A 14,822-nucleotide genomic window follows, 5' to 3' on the forward strand; every position below is an offset into this window, starting at 1 on the left:
CTTAGCTGTGGAGGGCAGTGTCACTGGCCCTCATATGTGGGATCCGAACCTGGGCCCTCTGGCATCCCAAGCCAGTTCTTAACCATCGTGCCACTCGGCTGGCCCCAGTAACAGTCCTATTTTAAATAATATTTGTTAGTATACAAATATATTCTGTTAATCTTCATAAAACAGCCCTCAGTTGCTTACCCTGACCCACTGCTATCACCATCTACTCTGGGGCTCTGATCTCTGAAGCACCTCACCCATTATAGGTTTTGCCTTGTGACTTCAGTTCTTTGGTAGCAGTACAGTCCTTTCCCGATTCTTGGCTCCCGAGCTCATGGGACAAGTATTTTTGTAACTCATTGCAGCAGCTGTGTCCTCATTCATTCATTCACTAGCATCACCACCCTGCTCTTTTATTGGCTTCAGAGCTGGAGCTGCTCTTCATTTGCTGACTGGGAGGAGGGGTATTTGTGGATACATTCCCAAAATAGATTACTTTGGTCCTGATAAATAATGCCAAGCATTGCAGGGGAGAGGAAGCACATTACCCAGAGCTGAAAGGGAGTGTTCACACCACAATTTGAATGTCTTCCAGAAAGTTTTCAACCTTTAAGCCTGGCTCTTAGATAATTAAATCCTTTGCTGTTGTAGAGACTCAGAAATCTGAACAATTAAAGTGAGGAAAAATCAGTCTCATCCAGATCTTCCCATCCAATATCTTTTCTGTATGAAGTAACCCATTTAAGAATATATTCTATTTACTCTGATTTCTGTTGTTTGTCATGGTTGATAGATCTTGGGCCTGGAGGAACCTTAGAGTCATCTGCTGTAACTCTAGAGAGGGGAAGTATTAGATAAGGTATTGTTGGCAAAAAGGTGGCTGCCACCAATCCAATGCTGACAGGAATCCCCAATTTGGGTTGTGCAGTGAAGGGGTAGAAACTTTATTCCGATGAGCAGTTTGCAAATCAGGGAAATTCAACCTCCAGTAGAAGCCAAAAGTGCACTCCATGGAGACAAAGGTGAGACATGCTTATATAAAGTCCCTGCCTCATCCCTGATTGGTGCATTTTTATGCAAATGAGGAATCCAAATCCCTACAGTCTAAATTGGTCCAAATAGCACCGACCAGATTTGTTGGAATTGCACATTCTGATTGGTCATTATGGAGCTGCTCTGATTGGTCAGTAAAGATGCAAATGAGAATATAGCTGTGCAGTTCTGATTGGATGGGGCAGGTCCCAGCCATTGGTTGAAATACAATACCAGGAGCTCTCTTGTAAGGGTTGATTGGACCAGCAGGCACAGTGCAGGAGGCTGGCAGCTCAGTCTGTGGCTTTTCCCTGAAATGCAGAGTGTGTAAGAGACATCTGTTGGCAATAACTGCTAGACCCTGGTTAGGAATCTGGGCCCAGTTAACCACGAGGAGCCCTTTGCAGATATTTTCCTTCTCGAGGTCCACAGTATGGTGGCCAGTGGTGGGGGAGCTGACTGGAGTTCCTGTCTCCTAGGGCTCATAGTTGCCTGCTCTATCTTTTGTATTGGCCAATATTAGTTTAAGTATATTGCCCACATACTTTACTGTCTTTTAAGATCTGACTTAATTGTGATGTTTAGGATCATCTATGTACTTTGCCCTTCCTTCCATCTATTCATATCCTTCCCAATCTTCATGACCTCACATTCTTTGGGAGACTTTTCCTAAATTTGATCATTCCTCACTCCCTGATTTCCTAAGTACCAACACATTAACTTATGTGAGAGAGCGTATAAAATGAGAAAATTATTTGCTTTGGAGTCAGAGAAACCTAATATCCTATGCTAGTTCTGATTGTAGTTGTTTGACTTTGGGTAAATTACTTAATCTCAGTTTTCTCATCTGTAAAATGGGATAATAATACTTATCCTATAAGGAAATTATGATTTAGACACATGTTAGGTAGTAAACAAAATAGATGTATGTGCTTAATAAATAATACCAATGATTATCACTCAGTCAGTTCTTAATGATCATTTATTTATTCACCAAAATAAGACCTGATTGAATGTCTACAATGTGCCTGAGAGGAATACAACATGACCTTTGCCCCTGAGGATCTCTTGGTTTAGCATAGTGGTCTATGGATGATGTTAAGAATTTTAGTGACTCTCTTGAAGTAGTATGCAAATTTTTGTATATCCATGCCTATATGTATTTAGAGAGAAGGTTCATGACTTTGAGCAGATAGATTCTCAGCAATGTTTGTAACACCCCAAAAACTAACAACTTCTTCTGGCCATCTCCACCTGGATTTCCTGCCAGGGGTGCTTGTCGTTTGCACCACCTATTGTGACTTAATCACATAATGCTTGCAGTATAGCTTAGTTGTTTGATACAAATGTTTGTCCAAAAAAACCCAAAACAAACAAACAAAAAAACAAATGTATGTCCATATCTCTAGCCATTCAAACTCCTATAGGACAGGGATTGTGATTACATTTTCTAACAGCTTTATTGAGATATAACTCATGTACCATATAATTCACCCATCTAAAGTGTACAATTCAGTGGCTTTTATTATACTCAGAGTTGTGCAACCATCACTGCAATCAATTTTAGAACAATTTTATCACCCCAAAAGAAACCCCATATCCCTTTGTTGTTATCCCCAGCTCCTTAGACCCTCAGCCCTAGGCAACCATTAATCTGCTTTCTCTATAGATTTGCCTATTCTCGGTATTTCATATAAATGGAGTCATATAATATTTGGCCTTTGTGACTGACTTCTTTCACTTAGCATAATGTTTTCAATGTTCATCCATGTTGTTACATTTTGCTTTTATAGGCCCTTTAATATTCAGCACAGTAGTTGGCACATAATAATCTTTTTTTAAATAAACTTTATTTTAGAATAGTTTTAGAATTACAGAAAAGTTGCAGAGATAGTACAGAGAATTCCCATATACCTCACATCTAATCTTCCCTTTTATTATCTTACATTAGTAATGGTACATTTTTCACAATTAATGAACCAATATTGATATATTAAAGTCCATACTTTATTCATATTTCTTTCTTTTATTTAATGTCCTTTTCCTGTTAAAGAATCCCATTCAAGATATTTTATTACATTTAGCCATCATGTCTCCTTAGGCTCCTATTGGCTGTGACCGTTTCTCAGACTTTGTTTTTGCTGAAAAGTCTTTTAACACACTCATGTTGAAGGAACTGAAATTGTTACTCAGAGTGGACAGGATTTTCTCTTTATATTATGTGACCTTAAGGACATTTAGTATTTATTATATAGTTACTTTATAAAAATATCTCCTTTATGTTAAATACTCCTTTAGTAAAGCTATACCACTGATCTTTTGAGTGGGTGCCCAGCAGGACAGGGTGAGACTGAAATAACTGGAGAGGGAGGAATCTTAGGGAGGGAAGCTGCCACTGGCACTACCTCCTCTCATTATTATTGTTCTGTTAATGTTGGTATCACTGTTGTTATTATTGAGAGATACAGTGTGCTGTAATAGAGACATAGCCTTTGAAGTAAAACAGTCCTCTTAGCCACTTCCTAGCTATAATTTCTTGGAATATAACCTCTATGAGCCTCAGTTGCCTCACCTGTAAAATTGCCTTGCAGTGTTTTAAGAATTAACGAAGTGTTAAGAAAGTCCCTCACATAGTCCTGTGCTTGGCGGAAAAATAGTAGTTGTTGGTTGATATTAGAAAAAATAGATCAAATTGGAAAGGGGAAATAGGATTAAAATAAAAGGCAGCATTGGAGGGGGGCTCCTATTTTTTGAGCATTTTCTCTAGTGGGTGGAATAAGAAAAAAGATGACCTTGGTTTGCCTGCATGTTTGGTATTAACTAAAGGACAGCTTCTTTGCTAGCCAAGAGCCTTTGGGTCCTTTTGGTTTGTGTACTACGGGTTTCTAGCCTCTTTGAGAAGAGGTGCTTGGAAGTCTATGAATGCTTACAGTTGTCCTAATATGGGTGTTTTGCTGTAGGTGCTGTGTCTAAGGAACGATATCATTTTGAAGCAAGCCTTTCCTCTCTTAAGGTAAGGATATTAATAACAATAGTTGACTATAGCTACTGTTTACATTCTGCTAGATAGTTCACACAGCATATTTCTTCCATCATCTCCATTTACATGTCTACTAAGCATTTCAAGCATGAACTCCCCTGCCGTCTTGCTCTTTCCGCATTCTCAGTAAATGACAACTCCACTCATTTAGTTTTTCAGGCCAAAATTCTGAGAGTCATCCCTGACACTTATTTCTCTCACTCTACATCCAATTCTTTTTTTTTTCCTTTCCATTTTTATGAGTTTATTTGAGCCAAACTGATGATATATGCTGGGGGAGCAAGATTTCAAATGCTCGTACATCCTATTCTTTAACAAATCCTGTTGGCTCTACTTTTGAAATATTACAAAATCAAACCATTTCTCACCTCCAGTTTCAGGTCTCATACTTTGTGTTTTCATTAATCTACTAGGGACCAGCTCTTTATCTTCTTTACCATCATCCTACCTTCTAACTGCTATCCTTGCATTCACTTTTGTCTTCTATCCTTCACACTAATATCAGAGTGATTCTTTTAAAATCAAGTTAGCTCATGTCACTTCCCTTTCAGAACTCTCCCATCTTAATCAAAATAAGATCTACAATTCTCACCATGACTTACAAGTCTTTATATTATCTGTTTCCTCATGATATACTACTACTTACTCAGCTTTAGCTCCCTTTATATTCCTTGAGGATCTAAGTGCTCTCCCACCCCAGATCTCTGCACATTCTTCCCTCAGATATTCATATGGCTTGCTCTCTTACTTTATTCTCATCAGAGAGGCCTTCCCTGACAACCCTATATAAAATAAACCCCCTTCATCAATCTCTCCCCACTCACCTTGCTTTATTTTTCTTCATAGCAGGTATCAACACTGACACATTTTAAATATACGTATGTGTATATATATATATATATTTAAATTGTCTGTCTTCTTCGCCCTGCCCACTAGAATATAAGCATCACATAGATAAGGACTTTGCTAGTTTGTTTACTGCCATATCCCTAAAGCCACGAACGGTGTCTGACACATTATCTGTATTTAATAAATATTTGTTTAATGAATGACTAGCTAGATCATCATAGTGACCTGAAACAGGTGACATTATCTCAATTTTATGCATCAATAACTGAGGGTCAGAATGGTTAATCGATTGCTGTAAGATGACATAGCTAATTATGAGCTGGATTAGGATTCAAACCCAAGTTTTTTTTTCACGCTTCTGCATATAAATTATGCCACCTCCCCACTGTTTTTCAGATGGTAATGAAGAGATTTGATAGTTTATTTATTTCTCTATTCAGTAGATATTCACTGAGTGTCTTATGTGTGACAGCCACATGATATAAACAATGAATTGTATATCTTCCTGGACCACATGACACTCATGAGCATGGATGATTTCTTTAATCCTTTACATTTATTGAAACCTTTCTCCTTTTATTCCCTTTCCATCTTAACCTATTTTTCATCATTAATCTGTCAAGTAATCAATATGTACTTACAATCGCACCTTGCTAGGCATTTTACATGTTCTCTCTATTTGTCACAAAAAACCACTACAGGACAGATATAAATATTAGCATTTTACAAAAGAGGAAACTGGCTCAGAGAGTTTAAGATGGATTTTCAGTCCCATGAGATTATACTGTTATTATCTGCATTTTAAAGATGAGATAATTAAATTATAGAGATATAAAACAACTTGCCTAAGGTCACAGTTTGGAAATAATGGAGTCAGCATTTAATCACAGATCTGCTTGTCCCCAACTTATTCCAACTAAATGAAAGTACTCTGATTACCTAGTCAGCCAAACAGCCATATTATTCTCCTCCATGTTCTCTGGCTTCTGTATCCAGTCTGGGCTTCACTGCTGCCCCTTCCTCTCCATCTTCCCTGAGCATGTTCTGATAATGCAAGGCTATTGCAAGAACCCTCTCACTGGTTCTCTTGCCTCGGTCTTACGTCTTCCTATTTATTTCTCACTTGCTGTCAGGGTTAACTTTCCAAAACTTAAATTTGATCTTATCACTCCTATGCTTAAATTCTGCCAGGAGACTCCCAACTCCTTAGCACAGTTCATAACCTGGTCCCTGTTTACCTTTTTCACCCTGCTCCCTTCCCTGCTGCTTAAGTTTCACTCATGTCCAGCTGCTTGCTGTTTCCCAAACATACCACTTTCATACCTCTGCCTAGAATGCTTTACCTATAAGGGTAAATAATTGAGAAATAATTGAGTTCATTTTTAAAGCTGAGCTCAAATAGTTTCACCTCCCTGGTGGAAATGATCACACTTTTCTTTGTGTGCCACCAAATCTTATATGTTTTTGTTCTGGATCTGCACTATATTGCAGCTCACATTTGTTTACATACAGTGCCTCTCTCCCAACTAGACCATAGGTAGAGGCATTTTCTTATTTTTGCATTCCAAGACCTAGTACATTGTCTGGAATATATTAGGTACTTAAAAATGTGGAAAGGAGGGATGGAGGGAATAAAGAAATATCTGGCATTGACTTATCCTTAATGAAGAGTATACAAGCTTTTATAACTGTGCAAGTAAAACGTGGGTATCTAACTGTATTCAACATACTCTCTCCCTCTTTTTAGGCTCAAAACTTCAGGAGAGAATCCCATCTGTTCTGTAGGTAAGCGTTTATTTCCTCATGTAGTCTGCCTGCGTTAAGTGACTGTAACACTCTGTGGTATTATCTAGAAGGATGCCTAACATATCTTTGAGAAGAGTGCTGGGACCAATTCCTACCCCGCACGTGGAATAAGACTGTGGGCGAGAACATAAAGTAGCGGTTAAAAGTAAGAGCTCTGTAGTTATTATAGTTTGGATTCCAACTCTACCAACTCTACCAACTCTACCACCTAGCCTGTGACCTTTGGCTACCTCTCCATAGCTTGACTTCCTCACTTCAAAGTCATGAGGATAATTACAGTACTAACTACAAGGAATTATCTGAAGATTCAATTAGATAAAACACATAAAGTACTCAAAAAAGTCAGCTGTTATTGTTATTACTTATTGCTACTAGTCCAGACCTGTCGTTTATGTCCATCATCTACCAGGCTAGGGCGTTTCTTATACTATTTTGTTCAAAATGAATGTCCATTTGATCTGACTAACTCAATAAATTCTAATCTCTGTTTCAACCCAATTACTTGCCATTTTTGCTTTGTCTATTACATGAGAAATTTCAAAGCAGTGGTTTAATTTTTATGACATCAGTCATTTGTCTAAAGAGTATCAGAGGCAAAGGAATGATGGAAGTAAATTAGGGAACTAACATGTACAAGTGCCTAATAGGTGCCATGCAGAGTATAAGAGGTTTTATATCTGTTAATTATTTCAGAAAAGGGCTTCAGTATGTAGAGAATTGCCATTTCTACCAGCTCCAAAGCCCAGTAGCTCAAAATACGGGCTTTGTTTTATTTATTCATTCTCTCAACAAATATTTATTGTACCAGGATGCGTTTTAGGTGCTAGGGATAAAAAAATTAAGAGGATATAGTCCTTACCATTTGGAATCTTACAGTCTTGGAAGAAATAATTTTTTCCCCAAGAATATGCAATGAACATTTATTCTAAGTGGTACCCACCACTTAGATTCAACTGTTGTTAACCTTTTGCTGTCTCTATCAGACATCATGATACCTCATACTTAAATACTTCAGCATGCATTTCTAGAAATAAAGACATTCTCTACATTCTGTTAAAGAACCACGAAACCATTACCTCACTCAAGAAAACGAATAATAATGCCTCTATATCATCTAATACTGCATCCATTTCCACAGTTGTCCCCAAAATGATTTTTGTGAGTGTTATGACCAAGAGCCAGTGAAGCTTCACACTTTGTATTTCACTGTTATGTCACCTTTAATCTAGAACAGGTCTACTACTTTTTTTTTCTACAACAGTGACTTTTTGATTAGGTCAGACTATTTGTCTTATGGAATGTCCTCCCTTCTTGATTTGTCTTGATTATTTTCTCACGGTGTTGTATAACATGGTATTCTGTCCTCTTCCTACAAATTGAAAGTTTGATCCAAAAGCTTGACTAGATTTAAGTGAAACAATTTTAGCAAGAAAACTTCATAACTGATGCTCTGAACTTCATATTGCATCCTATCAGGAGATTTAAAAAAATAACTAAGAATAAGTGTCTCATTATAAAAGTGAAAAACATCCATTTTAGAGAATATGGAAAATAAACACACACACACACATGAAGAAGATGAAGAAAATAAAAATCACCTGTAATCCTACCATCCAGAGATTACTGCTTAACGTTTTGGTGTATATCCTACCAGGTTTCTCTCTCTCTCTCCATATATATGTCTCCACACATATACACACAGATAAAGATAGAAATAGGTAGATAAATAGATATAGATATCTAGATAGATATATAGCGATAGATCTAGATATCTAAATATATATATATATGTATACACACACACACACACACATATATATATAAAGATATCTATATATATCTTTTTGTCTTGCAGTAATAGGAACAAATGATATATAATGCTTTATAATTTCCTTTTCCCCCCACTTAGTCTATGATTAACATGTTTCTACTATAATAGATAAATAAATATTTATATAATTATTTTGAATGTACTGCCTTAAAAGAAACAATTTGGAAGGGAAGATTTTGAGTCTAATTTTGAACATGTTAACTTGAGTGCTTGTGAGGAGGATATATTAATTAGCCCATTGGATACACTGATCTTGAGTTCAAAATATAGGTTTGGGTTGAAACTGTAAATTTGAAAGCCATCATGTTGTCCATGTCAATTGATGTCATGGGACTAAATGAGATCACCTGAGGAGAACAACTAGAGAAGAAGCACAAGGATCAGGCCCCGAGGAACTTCAACGTTAGAAAATTGGGTAGAGGGTGAAAGAACTGGAAAATGGGAGGCCAAAATGGTGCGAGAAAAGCAGGTAGTCTAGTTTCATGGCAGCCAAAATGAGAGTGTTTCAAGAAAGAACGAGTGGTCAACCAGATTAGAGTTTCAACTGTGTGCTGCTGAAAGATCATGAAAGATATCAACAATATCTTTGGCTTTAGCAACAAAGAGCTTATCTGGTGACCTTAGTAAGAGCAGTGTCTGGGTAGGTGGGGTAGATCAGTTGTGGAAGTCAACTGTGGGTTCACAAGTGAATAGGAGTTCAGGAGATAGGGAAAGCTATTATAGACAATGTTTTTGTGAAGTTTGACTGTTAATGGGAGGAAAGAAGGTTGGCAGGAGATGGAGAGGGATGTGGGATCCAGGAAAGTTTTTCTTTTTTTAATGGTTATTTCTCTTTTAATTACACTTTTTATTTTGAGAGATATAAAAAAGTAGAAAAGCAAAAAAGATAATATGTCAAATCCAGGTTTGGCAGTTATTAACATTTTGTCAGATTTTTTTTTTTTGTATTAAAAAGGAAGGGATTATGCTCAAATCGTCTTATTCCCTAGCTGTGGTTTCATCCTTTAACCCTCAACCAGAGACAAAGTTCATTTTGAACTGCTGTGTATTCTGAGGAAGTTTTTTTTTAATTAGTATTAAAATTATCAACTGTTAAAGAAATCTTAAATGCATTCATATGGATGCATATGGTAAAAGTCTATATAAACTGTACAAAAAGATGTATGATAAAAAGTTGAATTTTTTTCTATTTCTCAGTCTTACTCCAGGTGTATCCACTAATAGCAATTCCTTGTATGTTTTTCAAGAAAATTTTTTGTACATATGGACATATATATATTTGTGTGTGTATGACTGTATCTTAATGCTGGGCATTTGGGTTGTTTTTTGTTTTTGCTATTTCAAATAATGTTGCAGGAACCTTTTTATACATCTTTGTAAACTTGTTCCTGTATATTTGTAAGATAAATTCCTGGAATTGAAATTGCTGAGTCAATGGATTATGAATTGAAAATTTTGGTAAGGATCATCTGATAGACCTTCAGAGAAGTTGTATTAATTTACATTTCTATTTGCTGGCAAAACTGGGTTTTAGAAAACATCTTATTTTTTTGCTAGTGAAAAATTGCTTCCCTGTAATTTACATTACTTGAGTTTGTCATCTTTTTAAAGTTTTTATTAGCCATTTGTATTTCTTTCCTTATGAACTGCCTGTTTCTATTTTTTGTTCATTTTCCACTGGATTGTTTGCTTTTTCATTCTTAATTGTAAGAACTTTTTATGTAGTTTTTCTATCCTAAGGAAATTAGCACTTTCTTTTCATGTATGCTTTGTATTTCCAGTCATCTGTCCCTTGACTGTGCATTTTTTGTTAAATAGAAGTTTTAACTTTTTACATAGCTAAGTTTATTAATCTTTGATTTCTATATATTTTTTTCATGCTTAGAAACATCTTCTGTACTCCAAGATTATTTTTTTAAAATCCTTCATGTTATCTTCTGGTATTTTTTTTTTCCTTTAAATATGTGGTCCATCTGGAATTAGAAGTGGGTAGGGATACATTTTTCCCTCCAAATGGGTAGTCATTTTGTTTCAACACTTATTAAACATCCATCTTTTCCCCATAGGTTTGAGATTATCACCTTTATCATATACTAAATTTCCATAACACCCCCAGGTTTATTTTAACTTTGTTTTGTTTCAGTGATCTGTCTGAATATTTGATGCCAGTACCAAGCTGTTTTAACACTAGTGGTTATAGTTTCACAGTATATTTTAGTATTTGATAGCTGCCTAATTCTGAGGCTTTTTGTTTGTTTTGTTTTGTTTTTATTTTAAAGCTGGGATCAAATAGGGCATGTTAAATGCTGTTGAGAAAGATCCAATACGGATCCTTTTGAAGAGAAAGGTCAGGAATAATAACATAATTTACTCAAACAGTTAACTATTTGGAGGAATTTGTCTCCAAGGATTTCCAATGTAAACAACACCGTGATGAACATCCTTATACATTATTAGTATTTGTGCTATTGTCTGATTATTTACTTAAGATACGGTTCTAAAAGTCGAACTGTTAGGTCACAGGAAATTTTTGAAGCTATTTTTTAAAGCACATTTTTAAAGCTATTGATGTGTATTCCCAAACTGTTCTCCAGAAAGACTGAATCATTTTATACTTCTTTGGTATTTGGTATTTTTATACACTCATCAACATTGAATGTTATTATTTTTTAATATTTGCTTACATTATAAGTTTAAAAATGTCATCCCTTGTATTTGTAATTTGCATGTCTTTGATTACTAGTTGCTTGAACATATTTTCATACTTTACTGGCCACTTATCTTTTCCTTTGCCCATTTTTCAATTGTCATCAGGGAATCCCAGTGTCTAGAGGGCTCCAAGGCCCAGAGTAACTCATCTACCTGAAAAGACACAGCTTTGTTGGCATTTTTCATGGGTTCTTTGAGAGATCTTTAAGGTCACAAATTTCAAAATTAAATTATAATGATATTCAGAAGAGCAGGGAGCAGTGCCTTGTTCCTACCTTCACCCATCATACGCTCTGTGGGCTCTGGGTACCATCCCAGCTGCTCTCTCCAAGGTGTGGGCCTGATTGTAGGGGCCATCTTTTTCTTCCTGATTTAAAATACATAGAGAGGTAGAAGTAAATATTTATAAAGAGGTCTAAAGAGGTTAAATGAAGGTTAAATGAGTCCTCTGCATGAGCAAAAAGGTGGAGTTAGAAAAACATAGTATATTCCAGTTCAAGTAGTTCAGTGTAATAAGAAAAACTAAAAAAGTTTGAAGAGATTTTGAAAAAAGTGGGTAGCTGCCAGGGCCAAATCATTGCAGACTGTCTTGGTAAACTATCTGGAGGATACACACACACACACACACACACACGTGTGTGTGTGTGTGTGTATATATATATATATATATATATATATATATATATATATGCCCACACACACACATTTATATGTTTATACATATGTATGTACATATATACATTTTCTGAGCACATACTATTTTTACTATTTGCCAGGTGCTGGGGTGTATCAGGGACTTGCAGTCTGTTGAATGGATAGAATACCCTGTAATTAATCCTTGGCTGGGGCTACCCCAGTGTTTTCTTTGAAGGAGGAATAATTAAAGTGAAGTTGTTTACCCCCATCCTGGATTGATGGTTTAGTACTCAGTTTAGTAAACAAGGACATTGAAAAACAGTTGGCTCTGGCATATATAAAAGAAGGGGTGTGATGTGGAAAAAGTCAGTACGTGATTACATCGTACAGTCGTGCTAATTGAAAGATTTTCAAAGCCTCCTTTGGAAATCCTGGGGTTTTGTGTCTTCTTCACTGAAAAGAGTTGCCTTTTCTCTCAGGAGGCTGCAATGTTAATATGACAGCAGGAAACCCAGCTTAATGACACAGAGCAGGGGGAAAATTCAGTTGAACTTATTAAAAATCAGAGGCTTCCAAACTTGTAAATTTTATAATTAAAACAACTAGCTAATTAAGCAGTTTAACCACTGATAATTTGACCAAAACCTTTCATTTAAGGGGGAAATGGTTAATTTAACAGTAATTTCAATCAGCTTCTTAGTTAACCAGCTGATCTAATTATGGGAATTGCCCCAAACTGAATTTGAAAATGCCTCCTTGCCAAGGAATTCCAGCAGGGGAGAGGCTGAGGCAAGCATCTGTGGCACTGTCACCTGAGACGTGTCATCATCTCAAAGGTCACTTTCAGTTCTGCTGTTTGAAACCACTGGTGGGTTATTGAGTTTCTGTGTACTTAAATGGCGATTGGTATCTGAGTTTTTTATTTACACAAAAGGTTTTTCTATATAATGAAGGCATGGGAGATCTGTAGCCATGAAGTAAAATCTGTGATTTTTGTATGTTTAGGGCAGCAGAAGAGTTTTCCAAAGACGGTGACATTTGAGCTGGCCCTGGAGGCTGTGTAGGATTTCAACCGTCAGATAGGTGCGGTCCCAGCAGGAGGGACTGCCCAGCATGGCACAGAGGCATGAAAACTGTATGGTTTATACAGAATGGCAAGTGCATCTCTATGACTGAGGAGCAACTTTTCAAAGGCCTGGAGGAGAGTAAGAATTAGGAGATGATATAGTTGGAACTAGATTATAAAATCAAGGTTCTTAATTACTTACCTAAGGAGTGGGAACTTTGGGCAGTGGAAAACCATCAGACATTTTCAAATATGACAAAGACCATCCCTGTTTCGTTCATTGGTGTGTCTGTAGTGACTGGTGTAGTGCCTTGCACGTAGTAAGTACTTTTTAAATTGTGTGTGTGCAATGAACAAATGGTTGAATTAATGAATATGGTTAAGCCTGTCTTTTAGAAGGATTAGCTCTATATTCTAGAGTCTAGAAGAAGGAATAGAGAAGGGGATGTGGCTACAGTGAGATCACCACCACCAACTTAGCCAAGGCTTCCACTCGAATCTCCTAACCATTCCATCATACTCCTTCTCCCCACCCCCTTTTCCATACAACAACCAAAGTGACCCTTTTAAGACATATCAGACATATATTGTAACTTCCCTGCTCATGGCTGTCCAGCCTGAAATCCAAACCCTTCACAAGGCCCAGTGTTGTGTGTTCTGCCCACTGCTCTAGTCTCTGGTACACTCTGTATCCCTCTCACTGTGCCAGCCACACTGAAAGCCCTGCTGTTGTTCCTTGAATGTGCCAAGCTCTGTTCTACACTGGGGCCTTTGCACAGCTATTCCTTCTGCCTGGAACATTCATCCTCTGTCTTTTTACCTAATAAACTCCTATTTGCCTTTCAGGTCTGAATTTACTTTATTTATTTATTTATGTATGTATGTATGTATGTATGTATGTATGTATGTATGTATGTATGTATTTAAGCTGAGCCATCCTGCCACCTGTTGGCAGCTCAGCGGCTGCTCATCTCAGGCCAGGAATCAAACCACTGTTGCTCAGAGCTCAAACTCTTGAGCGAGCTCTTAACCAACTGAGCCACTCGGCCGGCCCTAATTATTTATTTTTTAATAAATAATACATACACATGGAACAAGTTTTTAAAAATATGAAAGAGTATAAAATAAACATAAGTCTTCCTCTTCTCCTGCCTTTTAGCCACTGCCCCACCCCCCACCCCCGGGGATAACCACACTCACCATTTCCTCCTGAATTCTGGTCTCAGTTCACATGCCATTTTCTCAGAGAGGCCTTCCCTGATATTCCAATCTAAAATAGATCCACTGATTGTATTGCCATAGCGCTTTGTGCTTTTCCTTTTTATTATTTATGATTTGTAATTTTATATTTATTTTGTGACTAGTCCGTTAATGACTCCTTCCTCCCACTAGACTGTCAGCTCCATAACCAGAGTTTTGTTGGCCTTGTCCACTTTTATATCCCCAACTCTTTGTACAGTGCCTGGCACATCCTAAGTACTCAGCAACTAAGCCCTTCCTAAGCTTTGCCTGTTTTTGTAAACCTATCTCTTGCCACCCTGCTCCTCATGCTGTGCCTTGAAATTCTCTGACTCTTTCCCTCCCCATACCGTGTTCTCTCCTCACTAACTCAGTCATCCTTTAAGTTTTACTTAAAAGCCACCTGCTCTAAGAATCCTTTCCCAACACCTCAAGTCCACTCTCAGTGCCCCTTCTCATGTATAAAGCCCTAATCAGTAAGAAAAAGATGGCCCCTACAATCAGGCCCACACCTTGGAGAGAGCAGCTGGGATGGTACCCAGAGCCCACAGAGAGTATGATGGGTGAAGGTAGGAACAAAGCACTGCTCCCTGCTCTTCTTTTCCGAATATCATTATGTTCAATTC

The 14,822-nt window shown here is 37.2% G+C and overlaps 1 protein-coding gene and 1 long non-coding RNA gene across 3 annotated transcripts in view; one reads left to right on the forward strand and one right to left on the reverse strand.

Annotated features, from left to right (window-relative positions):
* Positions 1–14,822, forward strand: part of MRPL48 (mitochondrial ribosomal protein L48) — a 49,551-nt gene that overhangs the window by 4,985 nt on the left and 29,744 nt on the right. For both annotated transcript variants that reach the window (XM_019649424.1, XM_019649423.1), the window contains exons 2-3: positions 3,981–4,033; positions 6,657–6,694. In XM_019649424.1, coding sequence (XP_019504969.1) covers positions 3,981–4,033; positions 6,657–6,694 — 91 coding nt within the window. The remainder of the gene's footprint in view (positions 1–3,980; positions 4,034–6,656; positions 6,695–14,822) is intronic.
* LOC109386355 (uncharacterized) overlaps positions 8,515–14,822 on the reverse strand; it is a 41,114-nt gene continuing 34,806 nt past the window's right edge. Inside the window, exon 4 of the long non-coding RNA XR_002124780.1 lies at positions 8,515–11,622. This is a non-coding gene — a long non-coding RNA (uncharacterized LOC109386355). The remainder of the gene's footprint in view (positions 11,623–14,822) is intronic.

Source organism: Hipposideros armiger, unplaced genomic scaffold (genome assembly GCF_001890085.2).
Source record: "Hipposideros armiger isolate ML-2016 unplaced genomic scaffold, ASM189008v1 scaffold_132, whole genome shotgun sequence".
NCBI lineage: Eukaryota > Metazoa > Chordata > Mammalia > Chiroptera > Hipposideridae > Hipposideros > Hipposideros armiger.